This window comes from Cherax quadricarinatus, chromosome 6 (assembly GCF_038502225.1).
Source record: "Cherax quadricarinatus isolate ZL_2023a chromosome 6, ASM3850222v1, whole genome shotgun sequence".
In the NCBI taxonomy this organism is placed as follows: domain Eukaryota; kingdom Metazoa; phylum Arthropoda; class Malacostraca; order Decapoda; family Parastacidae; genus Cherax; species Cherax quadricarinatus.
This window is the reverse complement of record NC_091297.1, coordinates 20,539,635-20,562,037: the sequence shown is the minus strand read 5'-3', so window position 1 is coordinate 20,562,037 and position 22,403 is coordinate 20,539,635. Positions and strand designations below refer to the sequence as shown.

General features: G+C 43.7%; 1 protein-coding gene across 4 annotated transcripts in view; it reads left to right on the top strand.

The window, feature by feature from the left end:
- The window catches only part of LOC128692541 (transmembrane protein 8B), a 296,349-nt gene that overhangs the window by 189,863 nt on the left and 84,083 nt on the right, over window positions 1-22,403 (top strand). For all 4 annotated transcript variants that reach the window (XM_070080854.1, XM_070080860.1, XM_070080865.1 and 1 more), the window contains 2 exons: window positions 8,438-8,605; window positions 19,656-19,748. In XM_070080854.1, the coding sequence (XP_069936955.1) occupies window positions 8,438-8,605; window positions 19,656-19,748 (261 nt within the window). The remainder of the gene's footprint in view (window positions 1-8,437; window positions 8,606-19,655; window positions 19,749-22,403) is intronic.

Sequence of the window (22,403 nt, the reverse complement as noted above, 5' to 3'; positions counted from 1 at the left end):
AAACTGTGTCCCTATTATCGAACGCGCCCCTATTTTCGGACCGCCGGGTACGGGACCTGTCCGCTGGCCCGCTATGTCCGCATCCCCCCGCAGGCGCCGTGAGCAGTCTAGCTTTGTTTATGCTTGAGTGAACACTAACCTGCGATCTCATTCACACATTTTATGATTATTTAATTGTGTTTAGTGCTTGTGGAACTGTGAAATAAGCTGCCATGGGCCCAAAGAAACTTGCTAGTGGTACCCCTTTGGTAAAGAAAGTGAGAAACACCGTAGATGTGAAGAAGGAAATAATACAGAAGTATGAGATTGGAGTGAGACTTGTTGAGCTTGCCAGGATGTACAGAGGACTGTGGACAGTTATTTTGTGAGACAGAAACAGACGACTGGACAGTTATTTTGTGAGACAGAAACAGACGACTGTGGAGTTATTTTGTGAGACAAACAGACGATTGTGGACAGTTATTTTGTAAGACTGAAACAGACAACTGTGGACAGTTATTTTATGAGACAGAAACAGACGACTGTGGAGTTATTTTGTGAGACAAACAGACGATTGTGGACAGTTATTTTGTGAGACAGAAACAGATGACTGTGGATAGTTATTTTGTGAGACAGAAACAGACGACTGTGGAGTTATTTTGTGAGACAAACAGACGATTGTGGACAGTTATTTTGTGAGACAGAAACAGACGACTGTGGAGTTATTTTGTGAGACAAACAGACGATTGTAGACAGTTATTTTGTGAGACAGAAACAGATGACTGTGGATAGTTATTTTGTGAGACAGAAACAGAGGACTGTAAACAGTTATTTTGTGAGACTGGGGTCCAATGACTCTCAGGCTGGTCCTAGTGGCATTAAAATACAGAGAAGGGAAGCAACCCCAGAGAGGGCTTTGATACCGGAAGTCCTCATGGAGGGGGATTCTCCTTCCAAACAATAACCCCAACTCCCTCTCTCCTCCTCCCTATCTTCCAGATGCCATCACCAATCTTCAATAAAGGTAAGTAAAAATGTTATTTTATATTACTATACATAATTAAAGACTATAGCATTTGTTCTGTGTATGTAAAACTGTAATTAATCTCTATAATTTTTTTTTTTTTTTGTGAGTATTTTTGGGTTTCTGGAACAGATTAATTGTATTTCCATTATTTTTGTGGGAAATATTGCTTCGAATTTCAGACTTTTCGAATTTAGAACTAGCTCCTGGAACGGATTAAGTTCGAAATTTGAGGTTCCACTGTACTAGTGTCAGAACAAAGATTGGTTATAAAATGACAAGAACTACTTCAAATTGTAATTATCAGAACATAAAAATTACAAAAAAATAATATGAAAAATAGAAAAAAAGGTATATCGGCAACACTTCTGCAAGTGGCAGGACTCGATGTTGCTGTAACATGAGCATTTGAAAATAAAGAATATCCACTAGGAATTTTTATTGACCTAAGAAAAGCTTTTGACACAGTAGACCACAGCATCCTACTCCACAAACTTGACCATTACGGTATAAGAGGCCATGCGCTTGCTTATTTCAAATCTTACCAAACTAATAGGTATCAGTATGTCACCATTAAAGACACAGCATCAACAACACAGCCACTTGATACTGGAGTTCCGCAGGGAAGTGTCCTTGGTCCCCTGCTCTTCCTCATATACATCAATGATCTTCCAAACATATCCCAACACCTGAAACCCATTCTCTTTGCTGACGACATGACTTATGTTATCTCTCACCCTAATCTTGCCACCCTCAACACCATTGTTAACGAGGAGCTGATCAAAATATCGACGTGGATGACGGCCAATAAACTTACACTTAACACTGACAAAACCTACTATATTATGTTTGGTAGCAGAGCAGGAGATGCACAAATTAACATTAAGATCAACAACACTCTAATTACCAGACATAATGAGGGCAAATTCCTAGGCCTATACCTTGACAACAACCTGAATTTCAGCACCCATATCCAACACATAACCAAAAAAGTATCCAAAACGGTTGGGATCCTCTCCAAGATACGATACTACGTGCCACAAACTGCCCTTCTCACACTATACCACTCACTTATTTATCCATACCTCACCTATGCTATATGTGCTTGGGGATCAACTGCAGCAACACACCTAAAGCCAATAATAACCCAACAAAAAGCCGCAGTAAGAATAATCACTAAATCCCATCCCTGGCAACACACCCCCCTTCCCCTCTTCATAAATCTAAACTTACTCCCTGTTCAGTACATCTACACTTACTGCTGTGCAATCTACATCTACAGGACCTTAAACTCCAATATCAACCTTGACCTAAAACACTTTCTTGATAGTTGTGACAGAACCCACAGGTACAACACCAGACACAAACATCTCTACGACATTCCCCGTGTCCGACTAAACCTTCACAAAAATTCAATGTTTGTCAAAGGCCCTAAAATCTGGAACACCCTACCTGAGAACTCTAGAACTGCAGACACATTCATCACCTTCAAAACTACCATTAGAAAACATCTTATCTCCCTGATACACCCCGTCAACTAACTACACGAATACCACCTGGTGGTTCACACTTACACTCACTCACCCATTTGACCATAAACAGAAATATTAATCTCAATCTTAAAATAATGAATCCTGTGATACTCCAATACTGAAACTATGTATAGTGCCAAAACAAAAGCATTCACATTGCTAAACTCACAAACTAGTATTTAGTCACTTAGTCATAATACCAACTTACCTCATAATTTGTAATATTTTAAAATTAAGAATTAAACTAAGTCTGCCCGAAATGCCTAGCTATGCTAGGTGTTCTAGTGGTACACTCTGTAATCATTATTTTACTACATGTAAACCACACAATAACCAAATTCTGTAAACTCAGCATTGTAATCCTTATGGAGAATAAACTTTGAATTGAGTTGAATTGAATTGAGGTATGAAGAGGATATGGGATACAAGTACCATTCTCCTATCCTTGTCTTGGGGACTTATATTAGAGAAAACGGAGTATAGCACAGGGCTAACTGTGATATACACTCACACTGCACCATAAACCTGAAACAAAAAAAGTTATTTTCTCTATATAGATTATCACACATAGCAGCATATGTGTAGAGAACCTAGGATAACCCAAAAAAGTCAACATGGCTTATTTTTAGTACCTGGCTTGGGTTATCCATATATGATTTTTGGTAAATATTCGATTCCCAGCCAGGGTAGAAACATTAGGTGTGTTTCTTTACACCTGTTGTCTGTTTACCCATCAGTAAATGGGTACCTGGGTGTTAGCCGACTAGTGTGGATGTTATCCTGGGACACTGACCTAATTTTCTTGAAATATCCTGCATAACAAGTGGCTTTCTATATAGTAGTATGTCACTGATGTCCTTTATGTCTGTATATCTTGTACATGTACGTGTAGTAAATGAAGATACAGTGGTCCCTCGTTTTTCGTAGTTCTCAGCAATCGTAAATTTCACCAATCATAGGGGTATTTTCGTATAAACATGGACTCGCTTTTCATAGGTTGACTCGTGAATAGTAGTTCGTCCGGGACGCGTAGGCACGGTGTGAGCCGGGGCGGCTTCCCTACCCAGCCAGTCTGGCATTGTTTACCAGTGAGTGAAGGTCCCCTCAAGTGCTCCTACGAAATATTTCATAATATTCCACTCATTTTAGTGCTTGCAAGTATTAAATAAGCTGCCATGGCTCCAAAGAAAGCTCCTAGTGCCAAGCCTTGGTAAAGAAGGTAAGAAATATGTACAGTGACAAAGTCTTGGGCCATTTTAGGGAAGTGTTAAAGAGACGCCAGAAACAGAGCTCTCACCACAGTTACTTTGCGAGACAGGACTAGAGTGACTCTCAAGGTGGTCCTAGTGGCATTAAGAAACAGAGAAGAGAAGCAACCCCAGAGGAGCAATTGGTACCTGAGGTGTTGCTGGAAGGGGATTCCCCTTCCAAACTGTAAACAATCCAATCTCTCTCCTCCTCCAGTCTCCTATACACTAAGAAGAATCTCCAATAAAGGTAAGTGTTATGCTGTTAATGTTTCATTCATCATTTCCCATTGTATTGTTTATGTACTACATGTATATTTCATGTAAAAAAATTTTTTGTTTTAATACTTCTGGGTGTCAGGAACGGATTAATTGTATTTACATTATTTCTTATGGGGAAAATTGATTCGCAAATCGTAAATTTCGTTTATAGTAACGGCTCCAGGAACGGATTAATTACGAAAAACGAGGGACCACTGTATTATTATTATTATTATTATAATTATTATATTATTTTCTCAGTTGTTTGTTGGATTATCTTATTCAAACTTGGGCAATGTATGATGGAAAGATACTTCTTAACGTACACCAAAAATTAAAGAAATCAGACCATAAATAGCGGAGTTCACTTCTCAGCCATTAGCGGCCGCTTAGCGGTATATTTTTGTATGTTTTTTATGGTTATATTCTAATTTTTTGGTCTCATTTAATAGAATGAAAGATATATTACAGAAATAGATATGATTTTGATTGCTTTCATGACAAAAAGTACCTTGAAATTGCACTCACAGTAGCGAAAATGTTCTATTCTTTAGCGAAGCTCAAGAGTAAACATATGACGTCACCGTCCAATGCCTGTCCGCTTGCCAGTCCAAATTCCAATACGCAGTCAAGAATGGATTGACATTATTTATACAATTATTACAATAATGCAGCAGTCTGCATAACAGTAAATCTATTTTTTTTTTGTGAATAAAAATTCCAAATGGTAAGCAAGGGTAATAATATAAGAGGGGCCTGTAGCCGTGACAAATGAACAGAGAAAATGTTATTTTAGTGCCAGGAATGTCTGCATTGTTTATTCTGGACCCTATTTTGAAATTGGCATCAGTTGAAATTTGTGTGAAATCAGCCAAATTGCCAATTTCTGACCACTTTATTGGGTAGTTGAAATAAGTGAATGGGCGGTTTCTTGTACTCAGTTGACAGACTAGAAGTAAATAAGTTTATTCAGGTATACATAAATACAGTTACATAGATTATCATATGTAGCAGTGTATGTATAGAGAACCTAGGATAACCCAGAAAAGTCAGACAAAGTGACTTATTTCCATTACCAGGCTTGGGCTTGCCTTATATGATTTTTGGTAAATATTTTTTTTCTCAGTTGTTTGTTGAGCTATCTCATTGAAACTTGGGCAATGTATGATAGAAAGATGCTTCCTAACATACAACAAAAATAAAAAAGACGGACGATAAATAAGGGAGTTCACTTCTCAGCCATTAGCCGCCTCTTTGCAGTATATTTTCGTATGTTTTTTATGGTTGTATTTTCATTTTTTTGGACTCATTTGATAGAATGGAAGATATATTACAGAAATAGACATGATTTTGATTGCTTTCATGATGAAAGGTACCTTGAAATTGAGCTCAAAGTAGAGCAAATGTTCAATTTTTGCTGATGTTCAATGAACTTTGTGTAAGACAAGTTGGTTAATTTTATTAAGTGTATTCTAACCTAACCACTCTGTAATCCGGCAAACTCAGTAATCCGGCACACTACAGGTCCCAATGATGCCGGATTTGTGATGGAGGACCTGTACTTGTTTTTTGTGTGGTACATGTGTGTTCTCTTATAGTTTTCTAGGCATTGTTTAAGTTAACCCTTTCAAGGTCCAAGGCCAAAATCTGAAGTGGTGCCCCAGTGTCCAAGAATTTAAAAAAAAAAAAATTTGTTATTTTTTCTTATGAAATGGTAGAGAATCTTTTTGTGAAGGTAATAAAAGAAAAAGTACGAAATTTGATGGAAAATTGACGAAATTATGTTCTCGCGAATTTTGATGTGCCAGCGATATTTACGAATCGGCGATTTTGCCGACTTTGACTCCCATTTTAGGCCAATTACATTATTCCAGTCGACCAAATTCTTAGCTATTTCACTAGTATTACTTCTATTCTATCGATTGAGCACAAGAAATCGCCAAGTCAACTGTTTCAGCTACAAAATAAAGTGATTGGAAATTGGTAATTTGGCCAATTTAACACAAAGTTCAAAATATTCCAATTTCAAAATAGGGTCCAGAATAAACAATGTAGGTATTCCTGGCACTAAACTAACATTTCCTCTGTTCATTAGTTATGTTTTGATGCTTTACAAATAAATTCCATTTTGATTTTTTATTCACATAATGAATTTTTATTCACACCAAAAAATATTGTAATAATTGTATAAATATCATCACCACATTTGTGAATGTATATTAGACTCGCCAGAAGGCATGTATTAGACGTGTGAGGTCGTTTGTTTACTCTTGAACATCGGCAAAAATTTAACATTTCCGCTACTTTGAGCTCAGTTTCAAGCCATTTTCAGTGCTAAAACCAATCAAAATCATCTCTATTTCTGTAATATATCTTTCATTCTATCAAATGAGACCAAGAAATCGCAAATACAACTATAAAAAACATACGAAAAAACACTGCAAAGTCGCTGTTTTAATCGAAAATCACGGTCTCAGTTTTTTTTCTCTCATTATACACAGTGTGCTGCAGGATTTGATTTATGTGGTGCACACATACCACATAGATGTATTCTCTCATATCTAGGCCCAAATTTACCACTCACAGCTTATCAGAGTGAGCTGAGCTCATGGTGTAGATCTACGGTTTGGACCCTGAAAGTAAAGCCGTAGATCTACGGGAGTGACCCTGAAAGGGTTAAGCATTGACATAATTCAGTGCTTTCAACTTATGGATTGACTAGTAGTATGTATGAATTCATTTATATTAATTAGGTTTAGGGATTTGAATAAAGGCATAGTGTGTTGCTTGCTGGTAGAGTTTGTGATTGTCCTGAGAACTTCCTTTTGTTGAGTTATAATTGGTTTGAGGTGGGTATCCACAGTAGATTCCAAGGCACAGGTTCCGTAAGTAAGGTAGGGGTAGATGAGGGAAAAGTAAAGTGTTAGAAGTGCGGGTTATAAAAAGCATTAGCGAATTTTGAAGATTATCACAGCTGTCTATGTTGGATTCTTTTTTTTTTTTTTTTTTAACACAAGTCATCTTCCACCAAGGCAGGGTGATCTGAAAGAGAAGAAACACTTTCCCCATCACTCATTCCATCACTGTTTTGCCAGAGGCATGCTGATACTACAGCTTAGATGCTCCTCAAAATGGTGGTGGTTTCTCTCGCTTGGATATGAATATTAAATTTCAAATTGTTGTCTACTGTTAGACCTAGGAATTTTTCCTCTTTTAGTGCTATTTGAGTACCATGATTATAATATCTAAATGTGAACATGGTTTATTCCTAAAAGATATACATGTAGAATGTTTTTTTTTCAATGTTGATGGTGAGTTAGTTGGTAATTATCAATATGTGAACCTCTTTAAGCTCATTTTTTACTCTGGTGTTTATTGACATGGGGTCTGAACCTGATGTTAAAAAGGCTGCATCATCAGAAAAGAGTACAGGTTTCAGTTGCTAGGTGGCATTAGGTAGGTCATTAATGTAGATGAATTAAAGAAAAGGTCTGATCACCTAGCTTTATGGCTAGGGTACTAAACAAGGTGTCATTTATGGCTATATGCTGTTGTCAATTACTGAGGCAAGTTAGGAATATGTGTAACTGTGTCCTTTGAGCAGGCGAGTGCTGGGGTCAGTGCTATTTAAATTGTGTCTAGTGTTTTTATTGCATCATTAGTACTTTTTTTTCTGAATCCAAACTGACAAGGATTAAGTACATTGTGCTTGGTCAGGTAGGTATACAGTTGCTTGTGCATTAATTTCTCAAAATGCTGTGATAGTACTGGAAGATTAGAGAGTGGTCTGTAATTATTAACATAAGTTGAATCATTACATTTGTGGATGGTTGTTATCCTGGCTCTCTTGGGATCATCTGAAAAGTGTTGTTTCTCAAGTAATTTTTAAAAAGTGTTACTATAGATGGGAAATAATGTTTGTGCAGCTGTTTTGTAGATTATTGTTGGTATCTCATTTGTGCTACTACCAGTATTTTTAGATTTTTTTTTTTTTGAAGCTATTTCTGCAGGGGTAGTAGAAGCCAAGTAAACAGACTTAGGATAATTGCCTGTCAGATAGGTACTGACGTTGGCTTGAGCTCCAGGAATGTTGGATCCAAAATTGGTTACTAATCTAGCAAAATAGTTATCAATAGTTATGAGAGAAGGTTCATTTGTTCTTGAGAGGTATGGTTGAATTTAAACATTTTTAAATAGTTATAAGTTATTTACAGTGAGAAAAGTCAGAATATATTTCCAGAATGGTTGTTAATATTCCACTGTGGATAACAGAACAACAACATTCATTATGTGCCATGGCTAGTTTTATATGCAAGTTGAATTCACCAATACTGTATGTAAATTAGTTAATATTGCTTGTTTCACATACTTACCAAATTGTATGTTTCTCACAGTTTTACCATGCGTGTGACCAGGAGACATACAACTTTTGTCTCATGAGGCTCAGTGTCATGCAGTTCTGCGACTTCTACTCAGCCATATTTTCATTCTGGGTAACTCTCATCGCCATGGCGGATCTCCCCTACTCTCTCTACTCCTTCCTGCATGTTGCTGGTGCTCTGGTGAGTCATAATTGTATGGTGAATTGTAACTATTTCATAATTGATGATTCTACAATAAATTTATTGTTGTATGAGTGTCTGTGGTGCACATGTGCGCACATATGTTTGTGCTTGTATACATGAGTACATTACAGTGGATCCTCAGTTATCATAATTAATCCATTCCAGAGATAGTGACTAAACCCGAATCTGACGATTTCTGAATTCATTTTCCCCATAAGAAATAATGTAAATCCAATTAATCCATTCCAGACACCCAAAAGTACATTTACCTACACACAAAACAATGAGACATGCAGATTAAAACAATAATAAAATGACACTTACCTTTATTGAAGACTTGCTGATGTATGGAAGACAGGAGGAGGGGAGAGGGTGAAGGAGTTACTCGGTACATAAAGACTTTATGTACCGAGTCTTTTTCTAGGGTTACTTCCCTTTTTTGTTTTTTAATGCCACTAGGACCAGCTTGAGAGTCACTGGACCCCTGTCACTCAAAAAAAGTGTTCCAGAGAGGTCTGTTTCTGGCATATGTTAGGAATTGTGGCAGGGGCAGGGGAGTGTGTTGGGAGACAGGACAAGATAGGCCTTCAATATGACACTAATATCAACTCTACGGCTTATTTATCTAGCACAATTCATCTAAGATGACATAATAAACAATATTAATAACATAAAAACATGATATATACTACTATAGAATGAATAAAATACATCATTACATATGTGACGAGTGTGGCTGTGTTGTTTGTTGTTGGGTGTATAAGAGCCACTGAAAGATAAGCCTTACATAGTGGTGGTGATGGCGGCAGCAGAGGCAGCGGTGTTCTCAGTAGCCCTATATACCTCCAATAGCATTGGAGGAGTCAGTTTCGTGCTGTCCTTTTTCTATCGATTAATTGCTTAACTAACTTGCTACACTGTTAATGCTACACTTTATCACTGGGTGGCGCTATAGCCTTTATCGACTCCTGCTGCTTTAGTATCGTACATATTGCAGAATCACTGAAGAAGGCACATTCTCCCCTCTCTCTCAGCCCTTTACCAAAGGGCTGGCTGGCACTAGGAACTCCCTTCGGGCCCATGGTGGCTTATTTAGCTGTTGCAAGCACTAAAAAGAATGGAATAATACGAAATGTATCGTATGAACACGTGGGATCGTGCTCATTTGCTGATAAACAATGGAACGCTGAGTGTCTGGCCACTGTTGCCATGCTGACACGTTTGGGATGAATGACTATTACCAAGCTCAGTGACGATCACCGAGCCAATATTTTGAAAAAAAAAGTTACGATTTCCAAATATTATGAAATCCAATGACTACAATATCCGGGGCTCCGCTCCAGCTGAGTTTTTGACCAAGCTGTCTTAGTTAACTAACCTTTTGGAAATGAGTGTTCTAGCTTGCAGATTCAACAGAACAATTTGCTTTTAAGTTTCTTGATACTTGGTAGTGGTTGATCTTTGATGTTAATTAAATAGAGCCCCTTATGTTGACATTGCTAACCATATGCTCCATTATAGGCATGTCATGTGTGATTTGCTGGGAAGTAAACTGCAGTGTTACTTGCTATGTTGCTTGTCCTTATAGCGAGTCCACCCTCATACTAAGTGTTTTTATACAAGTAATAACATCTTTCTTAAACTTCCTTAGATCAAACCTGGTTATTTCCTCTTTCCCAGTCACTCTATGACCCTTAAGGGTTTAGAATTTCCTGTCAATAAAACGATAATAATAATTACGATGTAAGCATGTATTACAATAAACTCAGGTACTTTATGTCGTGATATTAGAGTAATCATATTAATGTATAAGAGTAATGGTTTTGTGATGTCATGTTACTAAATTTTGGTCTTAGTATCTTAGTTATCACTCTCATGGGGACATCCTATATTTATGTATATGGCTTTTCCCAGACTGGCTAACCCACACAGGCAAATAGGTTTTTCCAAGATTAATATCAAAATTTAATTTGTAGTGAGTAGATATCTAGTACCTCTGGCAAGAATATTCTACACAGAAAAAATAATGATCCAAGAGCTGCTTGGATTACCCCCAGGACCAGCAGTCACTGGTGGAACCTCCACTCACGCAGTACTGGCAGTCACTGGTGGAACCTCCACTCCTACAGTACTGGCAGTCACTGGTGGAACCTCCACTCATACAGTACTGGCAGTCATTGGTGGAACCTCCACTCATGCAGTACTGGCAGTCACTGGTGGAACCTCCACTCCTACAGTACTGGCAGTCACTGTTGGAACCTCCACTCATACAGTACTGGCAGTCACTGGTGGAACCTCCAGTCATGCAGTACTGGCAGTCACTGGTGGAACCTCCACTCATGCAGTACTGGCAGTCACTGGTGGAACCTCCACTCATGCAGTACCGGCAGTCACTGGTGGAACCTCCACTCATGTAGCACTGGCAGTCACTGGTGGAACCTCCACTCATACAGTACTGGCAGTCACTGGTGGAACCTCCACTCATACAGTACTGGCAGTCACTGGTGGAACCTCCACTCATACAGTACTGCAGTCACTGGTGGAACCTCCACTCATACAGTACTGGCAGTCACTGGTGAAACCTCCACTCAGGCAGTACTGGCAGTCACTGGTGGAACCTCCACTCATACAGTACTGGCAGTCACTGGTGGAACCTCCATTCACACAGTACTGGCAGTCACTGGTGGAACCTCCACTCATGCAGTACTGGCAGTCACTGGTGGAACCTCCACACATACAGTACTGGCAGTCACTGGTGGAACCTCCACTCATACAGTACTGGCAGTCACTCGTGGAACCTACACTCATACAGTACTGGCAGTCACTGGTGGAGCATCCACTCATACAGTACTGGCAGTCATTGGTGGAACGTCCACTCATACAGTACTGGCAGTCACTGGTGGAACCTCCACTCATACAGTACTGGCAGTCACTGTTGGAACCTCCACTCACACGGTACTGGCAGTCACTGGTGGAACCTCCACTCACGCAGTACTGGCAGTCACTGGTGGAACCTCCACTCATACAGAAATAGCAGTCACTGGTGGAACCTCCACTCACACAGTACTGGCAGTCATTGGTGGAACCTCCACTCACACAGTACTGACAGTCACTGGTGGAACCTCCACTCACACAGTACTGGCAGTCACTGGTGGAACCTCCACTCACACAGTACTGGCAGTCACTGGTGGAACCTCCACTCACACAGTACTGGGAGTCACTTGTGGAACCTCCACTCACACAGTACTGGCAGTCACTGCTGGAACCTCCACTCACACAGTATTAGCAGTCAGTGGTGGAACCTCCATTCATGCAGTACTGGCAGTCACTGGTGGAACCTCCACTCACACAGTACTGGGAGTCACTGATTGAGCCTTCACTCACACAGGATCTACAGTCACTGGTGGAACCTCCACTCACACAGTACTAGCAGGCACTGCTGGAACCTCCACTCACACAGGATCTACAGTCACTGCTGGAACTTCCACTCACACAGTACTGGCAGCCACTGGTGGAACCTCCACTCACACAGATTCTACAGTCACTGGTGGAACCTCCACGCACACAATACTGGCAGTCACTGGTGGAACCTCCACTCAAACAGTACTAGCAGTCACTGGTGGAACCACCACTCACACATGATCTGCAGTCACTGGTGGAACCTCCACTTACACAGGATTTAGTCACTGATGGAACCTCCACTCACATAGTACTAGCAGTCACTGGTGGAACCTCCACTCACACAGGATCTACAGTCGCTGGTGGAACCTCCACTCACACAGTACTGGCAGTCACTGGTGGAACCTCCACTCACACAGTACTGGCAGTTACTGGTGGAACCTCCACTCACACAGTACTGGCAGTCACTGGTGGAACCTCCACTCACACAATATTAACAGTCATTGGTGGAACCTCCACTCAAACAGTACTGACAGTCTCTGGTGGAACCTCCACTCAAACAGTACTGACAGTCATGGGACGAACCTCCACTCACACAGTACTGGCAGTTACTGGTGGAACCTCCACTCACACAGTACTGGCAGTCACTGGTGGAACCTCCACTCACACAGCATTAGCAGTCATTGGTAGAACCTCCACTCACACAGTACTGACAGTCACTGGTGGAACCTCCACTCACACAGTACTGGCAGTCACTGGTGGAACCTCCACTCGCACAGTACTGACAGTCATGGGTGGAACCTCCACTCACACAGTACTGGCAGTCTCTGGTGGAACCTCCACTCACGCAGTACTTGCAGTCTTTGGTGGAACGTCCACTCACACAGTACTTGCAGTCACTGGTGGAACCTCCACTCACACAGGATCTACAGTCACTGGTGGAACCTCCACTCACACAGTACTGACAGTCATGGGTGGAACACCCACTCACACAGTACCAGCAATCACTAGTGAAACCTCCACTCACACAGTACTGGCAGTCACTGGTGGAACCTCCACTCATACAGCACTGGCAGTCACTGATGGAACCTCCACTCATAGAGTACTGGCAGTCACTCGTGGAACCTCCACTCATACAGTACTGGCAGTCACTGGTGGAACCTCCACTCATACAGTACTGGTAGTCACTCGTGGAACCTCCACTCACACAGTACTGGCAGTCAATGGTGGAACCTCCACTCACGTAGTACTGGCAGTCACTGGTGGAACCTCCACTCATGCAGTACTGGCAGTCACTGGTGGAACCTCCACTCATACAGTACCAGCAATCACTAGTGAAGCCTCCACTTACACAGTACTGGCAGTCACCGGTGGAACCTCCACTCACACAGTACCAGCAATCACTAGTGAAGCCTCCACTTACACAGTACTGGCAGTCACCGGTGGAACCTCCACTCACACAGTACTGGCAGTCACTGGTGGAACCTCCACTCACACAGGATCTACAGTCACTGGTGGAACCTCCACTCACACAGTACTGACAGTCATGGGTGGAACACCCACTCACACAGTACCAGCAATCACTAGTGAAACCTCCACTCACACAGTACTGGCAGTCACTGGTGGAACCTCCACTCATACAGCACTGGCAGTCACTGATGGAACCTCCACTCATAGAGTACTGGCAGTCACTCGTGGAACCTCCACTCATACAGTACTGGCAGTCACTGGTGGAACCTCCACTCATACAGTACTGGTAGTCACTCGTGGAACCTCCACTCACACAGTACTGGCAGTCAATGGTGGAACCTCCACTCACGTAGTACTGGCAGTCACTGGTGGAACCTCCACTCATGCAGTACTGGCAGTCACTGGTGGAACCTCCACTCATACAGTACTGGCAGTCACTGGTGGAACCTCCACTCATGCAGTACTGGCAGTCGCTGGTGGAACCTCCACTCACAGAGTACTGGCAGTCACTGGTGGAACCTCCACTCACACAGTACTGGCAGTCACTGGTGGAACCTCCACTCACACAGTACTAGGAGTCACTGGTGGAACCTCCACTCACACAGTACTGGCAGTCACTGGTGGAACCTCCACTCACACAGTATTAGCAGTCACTGGTGGAACCTCTATTCGTGCAGTACTGGTAGTCACTGGTGGAACCTCCACTCACACAGTACTAGCAGTCACTGCTGGAACCTCCACTCACACAGGATCTACAGTCACTGCTGGAACTTCCACTCACACAGTACTGGCAGGCACTGGTTGAACCTCCACTCACACAGATTCTACAGTCACTGGTGGAACCTCCACTCACACAGTACTGGCAGTCACTGGTGGAACCTCCACTCACACATGATCTACAGTCACTGATGGAACTTCCATGCACACAGTACTAGCAGTCACTGGTGGAACCTCCACTCAAACAGGATTTAGTCACTGATGGAACCTCCACTCACACTACTAGCAGTCACTGGTGGAACCTCCACTCACACAGGATCTACAGTCACTGGTGGAACCTCCACTCACACAGTACTGGCAGTCACTGGTGGAACCTCCACTCACAGTACTGGCAGTCACTGGTGGAACCTCCACTCACACAGTATTAGCAATCATTCGTGGAACCTCCACTCACACAGTACTGAGAGTCTCTGGTGGAACCTCCACTCACACAGTACTGGCAGTCACTGGTGGAACCTCCACTCACACAGTATTAGCAGTCGTTGGTGGAACCTACACTCACACAGTACTGACAGTCACTGGTGGAACCTCCACTCACACAGTACTGACAGTCATGGGTGGAACCTCCACTCATACAGTAATGGCAGTCACTGGTGGAACCTCCACTCACACAGTACTGGCAGTCACTGGTGGAACCTCCACTCACACAGTACTGGCAGTCACTGGTGGAACCTCCACTCACACAGTACTGGCAGCCACTGGTGGAACCTCAACTCACACAGTACTGGCAGTCACTGGTGGAACCTCCACTCACACAGTACTGGCAGTCACTCGTGGAACCTCCACTCACACAGTATTAGCAGTCACTGGTGGAACCTCCATTCATGCAGTACTGGTAGTCACTGGTGGAACCTCCACTCACATAGTACTGGGAGTCACTGATGGAGCCTCCACTCACACAGGATCTACAGTCACAGGTGGAACCTCCAATCACACAGTACTAGCAGTCACTGCTGGAACCTCCACTCACACAGGATCTACAGTCACTGCAGGAACTTCCACTCACACAGTACTGGCAGGCACTGGTGGAACCTCCACTCACACAGATTCTGCAGTCACTGGTGGAACCTCCACTCACACAGTACTGGCAGTCACTGGTGGAACCTCCACTCACACATGATCTACAGTCACTGGTGGAACCTCCACTCACACAGTTCTGGCAGTTACTGGTGGAACCTCCACTCACACAGTACTGGCAGTCACTGGTGGTACCTCCACTCACACAGTATTAGCAGTCATTGGTGGAACCTCCACTCACACAGTACTGACAGTCATGGGTGGAACCTCCACTCACACAGTACTGGCAGTCTCTGGTGGAACCTCCACTCATGCAGTACTTGCAGTCATTGGTGGAACCTCCACTCACACAGTATTGACAGTCAATGGTGGAACCTCCACTCACACAGTACTTGCATTCACTGGTAGAACCTCCACTCGTACATTACTGGCAGTCACTGGTGGAACCTCCACTCACACAGTACCAGCAATCACTAGTGAAACCTCCACTTACACACTACTGGCAGTCACCGGTGGAACCTCCACTCACACAGTACTGGCAGTCACTGGTGGAACTTCCACTCACACGGGATCTACAGTCACTATTGGAACCTCCACTCACACAGTACTGACAGTCATGGTTGGAACCCCCACTCACACAGTACCAGCAATCAATAGTGAAACCTCCACTCACACAGTACTGGCAGTCACTGGTGGAACCTCCACTCACGTAGCATTGGCAGTCACTGGTGGAACCTCCACTCATACAGTACTGGCAGTCACTGGTGGAACCTCCACTCATACAGTACTGGCAGTCACTGGTGGAACCTCCACTCATGCAGTACTGGCAGTCAATGGTGGAACCTCCACTCATACAGTACTGGCAGTCACTGGTGGAACCTCCACTCACACAGTACTGGCAGTCACTGGTGGAACCTCCACTCACACAGTATTAGCAGTCACTGGTGGAACCTCCATTCATGCAGTACTGGCAGTCACTGGTGGAACCTCCACTCACACAGTACTGGCAGTCACTGATGGAGCCTCCACTCACACAGGATCTACAGTCACTGGTGGAACTTCCACTCACACAGTACTAGCAGTCACTGCTGGAACGTCCACTCACACAGGATCTACAGTCACTGCTCGAACTTCCACTCACCCAGTACTGGCAGGCACTATTGGAACTTCCACTCACACAGATTCTACAGTCACTGGTGGAACCTCCACTCACACAGTACTGGCAGTCACTGGTGGAACCTCCACTCACACATGATCTACAGTCACTGGTGGAACCTCCACGCACACAGTACTAGCAGTCACTGGTGGAACCTCCACTCACACAGGATTTAGTCACTGATGGAACCTCCACTCACACAGGATTTAGTCACTGATGGAACCTCCACTCACACAGTACTAGCAGTCACTGGTGGAACCTCCACTCACACAGTACTGGCAGTCACTGGTGGAACCTCCACTCACACAGTACTGGCAGTCACTGGTGGAACCTCCACTCACACAGTACTTGCAGTTACTGGTGGAACCTCCACTCACAGTACTGGCAGTCACTGGTGGAACCTCCACTCACACAGTATTAGCAGTCACTGGTGGAACCTCCACTCACACAGTACTGACAGTCTCTGGTGGAACCTCCACTCACACAGTACTGACAGTCATGGGATGAACCTCCACTCACACAGTTCTGGCAGTTACTGGTGGAACCTCCACTCACACAGTACTGGCAGTCACTGGTGGAACCTCCACTCACACAGTATTAGCAGTCATTGGTGGAACCTCCACTCACACAGTACTGACAGTCATGGGTGGAACATCCACTCACACAGTACTGGCAGTCTCTGGTGGAACCTCCACTCATGCAGTACTTGCAGTCATTGGTGGAACCTCCACTCACACAGTACTGACAGTCATGGTTGGAACCCCCACTCACGCAGTACCAGCAATCAATAGTGAAACCTCCACTCACACAGTACTGGCAGTCACTGGTGGAACCTCCACTCATGTAGCACTGGCAGTCACTGGTGGAACCTCCACTCATACAGTACTGGCAGTCACTGGTGGAACCTCCACTCATACAGTACTGGGAGTCACTGGTGGAACCTCCACTCATGCAGTACTGGCAGTCAATGGTGGAACCTCCACTCATACAGTACTGGCAGTCACTGGTGGAACCTCCACTCACACAGTACTGGCAGTCACTGGTGGAACTTCCACTCACACAGTATTAGCAGTCACTGGTGGAACCTCCATTCATGCAGTACTGGCAGTCACTGGTGGAACCTCCACTCACACAGTACTGGCAGTCACTGATGGAGCCTCCACTCACACAGGATCTACAGTCACTGGTGGAACCTCCACTCACACAGTACTAGCAGTCACTGCTGGAACCTCCACTCACACAGGATCTACAGTCACTGCTCGAACTTCCACTCACCCAGTACTGGCAGGCACTATTGGAACCTCCACTCACACAGATTCTACAGTCACTGGTGGAACCTCCACTCACACAGTACTGGCAGTCACTGGTGGAACCTCCACTCACACATGATCTACAGTCACTGGTGGAACCTACACGCACACAGTACTAGCAGTCACTGGTGGAACCTCCACTCACACAGGATTTAGTCACTAATGGAACCTCCACTCACACAGTACTAGCAGTCACTGGTGGAACCTCCACTCACACAGTACTGGCAGTCACTTGTGGAACCTCCACTCACACAGTACTGGCAGTCACTGGTGGAACCTCCACTCAGACAGTACTGTCAGTTGCTGGTGGAACCTCCACTCACAGTACTGGCAGTCACTGGTGGAACCTCCACTCACACAGTATTAGCAGTCATTGGTGGAACCTCCACTCACACAGTACTGACAGTCTCTGGTGGAACCTCCACTCACACAGTACTGACAGTCATGGGATGAACCTCCACTCACACAGTACTGGCAGTCACTGGTGGAACCTCCACTCACACAGTATTAGCAGTCATTGGTGGAACCTCCACTCACACAGTACTGACAGTCATGGGTGGAACCTCCACTCACACAGTACTGGCAGTCTCTGGTGGAACCTCCACTCACACAGTACTGACAGTCAATGGGGGAACCTCCACTCACACAGTACTTGCAGTCACTGGTAGAACCTCCACTCACACAGTACTGGCAGTCACTGGTGGAACCTCCACTCACAGTACTGGCAGTCACCGGTGGAACCTCCACTCACACAGTACTTGCAGTCACTGGCAGAACCTCCACTCACACAGTACTGGCAGTCAATGGGGGAACCTCCACTTACACAGTACTGGCAGTCACCGGTGGAACCTCCACTCACACAGTACTGGCAGTCACTGGTGGAACCTCCACTCACACAGGATCTACAGTCACTATTGGAACCTCCACTCACACAGTACTGACAGTCATGGGTGGAACCTCCACTCACACAGTACTGGCATTCACTGGTGGAACCTCCACTCATGTAGCACTGGCAGTCACTGGTGGAACCTCCACTCTTGCAGTACTGGCAGTCACTGGTGGAACCTCCACTCATACAGTACTGGGAGTCACTGGTGGAACCTCCACTCATGCAGTACTGGCAGTCAATGGTGGAACCTCCACTCACACAGGATCTACAGTCACTGGTGGAACCTCCACTCACACAGTACTGGCAGTCACTGGTGGAACCTCCATTCACACAGGATCTACAGTCACTGTGGAACCTCCACTCAGTACTGGCAGTCACTGGTGGAACCTCCACTCACACAGTACTGGCAGTCACTGGTGGAACCTCCATTCACACAGGATCTGCAGTCACTGGTGGAACCTCCACTCAGTACTGGCAGTCACTGGTGGAACCTCCACTCACATAGGATCTACAGTCACTGGTTGAACCTCCACTCATGCAGTACTAGCAGTCACTGGTGGAACCTCCACTCATGCAGTACTAGCAGTCACTGGTGGAACCACCACTCACACAGGATCTACAGTCACCGGTGGAACCTTCACTCATGCAGTACTATCAGTCACTGGTGGAACCTCCACTCATACAGTACTAGCAGTCACTCGTGGAATCTCCACTCACACCGTACTGGCTGTCACTGGTGGAACCTCCACTCACATAGTTCTGGCGCTCACTGGTGGAATCTCCACTCATGCAGTACTGGCAGTTGCTGGTGGAACCTCTACTCACACAGTACTGGCAGTTGCTGGTGGAACCTCCACTCACACAGGATCTGCAGTCACTGGTGAAACCTTCACTCACACAGGATCTACATTTAGTGTAGTACAGTGTTTGATTGTTGTTTCCATGTCTATAGTGTTCACTGGCTCACTTTAGGATACTGTGATCCATTCACTGAATTGGGCAAAATTATAATTTTTTTTATGATTGCAGATTGTTGCACTGGGAGTAGAGTATGATCGGACAGGTCTGTGGGTGTTTGTAGTGCCCTCGGCCTCGGCTTTCTTCATCATGACTTCATCTTGGGTTAGTGCTTTTGTTTTTTTAACCACCATTTTTTCTTTTTTTTCTGTTATGTAATTATTTTTCTGGTGGTGCAGCGTAAGGAATTGTGAGTTACCTAATTTATTTATTACATATCCTCAGCATGCATACCTTATTCTTTTTGCAGTTTATTTTTTCTACTGCATCGTTTTCAGAGGATATATGGATAGTAAGTTGGTAGACAGCAACCACCCAGGGAGGTACTACCATCCTGCCAAGTGAGTGTAAAACAAAAGCCTGTAATTGTTTTACATGATGTTAGGATTGCTGGTGTCTTTTGTCTGTCTCATAAATATGCAAGATTACAGGTACCGTCTTGCTACTTCTACTTACACTTAGGTTACACTACACATACATGTACATGTTTATTTATACACACTCATCTGAGTTTTCTTTGATTTTATCTTATTAGTTCTTGTTCTTATTACTTTTCCTTTTATATCCATGGGGAAGTGGAATAAGAATCTTTCCTCCGTAAGCCATACGTGTTGTAAAAGTCAACTAAAATACCGGAAACAATGGGCTAGTAACCCCTTTTCCTGTAATGATTACTAAAAAGAATAAGAAGAAGAAAATTGTCAAAGTGGGAAGTCTGAATGTGTGTGGATATTGTGCGAATGATAAGAAAGAGGTGATTGTGGATGTTATGAATGAGAAGAAGCTGGATGTCCTGGCTTTAAGTGAAACAAAGATGAAGGGGGTGGGAGAGTTTCAGTGGAGAGGAATAAATGGGATTAGGTCAGAGGTTTCAAATAGAGTTAGAGCTAAAGAAGGGGTAGCAATAATGTTGAAGGATAAGCTATGACAGGAAAAGAGAGAGTATAAATGTATTAATTCAAGGATTATGTGGAATAAATTAACCCTTAAACTGCCCAAATGTAGATCTACATTTGCACATGTAGCGCTCCAAACATAGATCATCATTTTATTTTTCATTCCTTCAAATTTGGCACAATAGGCTTGAGTCACCTTGACATGAAAGAATGGGTCTGTGCACTTAGTGTGCACACTATTAAAAAAATTTGGGGGCACCTAGTACCTTGTGGGAGCACCAGTTCAATTGAGCACCAGCTACAGCAAATAGCATGGCAAATACCAGGGATTCACTGATGCCATGTTGCATTAACACACCCATTTTAAGACGAAAGTAAAAACAGGTTAGATAAATACATGAGTGAGTGTGGGTGCGTGTGAGTTGGACCTGACTAGCTTGTGCTACTAGGTCTGATGTCGTGCTCCTTCCTTCAATGAATGTGACCTGACTAGTTGGGTCATTGGTCTAAGCCAGGGGGGGGGGAGGTTGACATGTACCTGCCTTGCATGGGCCAGTAGGCCTGCTGCAGTGTTCCTTCTTTCTTATGTTCTTATGTATTCGGCAGGCTGGCCGGCTGGCTTGCTTTGGCTGTCTCTGGCTGTTTCTCTGTCTATATCTCTATCTGTCTATTTTTTTTTTTTTTTCAACAAGTCGGCCGTCTCCCACCGAGGCAGGGTGACCCAAAAAAGAAAATCCCCAAAAAGAAAATACTTTCATCATCATTCAACACTTTCACCACACTCACACATTATCACTGTTTTTGCAGAGGTGCTCAGAATACAACAGTCTAGAAGCATACACATATAAAGATACACAACATATCCCTCCAAACTGCCAATATCCCAAACCCCTCCTTTAAAGTGCAGGCATTGTACTTCCCATTTCCAGGACTCAAGTCCGACTATATGAAAATAACCGGTTTCCCTGAATCCCTTCACTAAATATTACCCTGCTCACACTCCAACAGATCGTCAGGTCCCAAGTACCATTCGTCTCCATTCACTCCTATCTAACACGCTCACGCACACTTGCTGGAAGTCCAAGCCCCTCGCCCACAAAACCTCCTTTACCCCCTCTCTCCAACCCTTTCGAGGATGACCCCTACCCCGCCTTCCTTCCCCTATAGATTTATATGCTTTCCATGTCATTCTACTTTGATCCATTCTCTCTAAATGACCAAACCACCTCAACAACCCCTCTTCTGCCCTCTGACTAATACTTTTATTAACTCCACACCTTCTCCTAATTTCCACACTCTGAATTTTCTGCATAATATTTACACCACACATTGCCCTTAAACAGGACATCTCCACTGCCTCCAACCGTCTCCTCGCTGCTGCATTTACCACCCAAGCTTCACACCCATATAAAAGTATTGGTACTACTATACTTTCATACATTCCCTTCTTTGCCTCCATAGATAACGTTTTTTGACTCCACATATACCTCAACGCACCACTCACCTTTTTTCCCTCATCAATTCTATGATTAACCTCATCCTTCATAAATCCATCCGCCGACACGTCAACTCCCAAGTATCTGAAAACATTCACTTCTTCCATACTCCTCCTCCCCAATTTGATATCCAATTTTTCTTTATCTAAATCATTTGACACCCTCATCACCTTACTCTTTTCTATGTTCACTTTCAGCTTTCTACCTTTACACACATTCCCAAACTCATCCACTAACCTTTGCAATTTTTCTTTAGAATCTCCCATAAGCACAGTATCATCAGCAAAAAGTAACTGTGCCAATTCTGTCTATATCTCTGTCTATCTGTATCTCTGTCTTACATGTACACATAAGTAGTTATTATACAT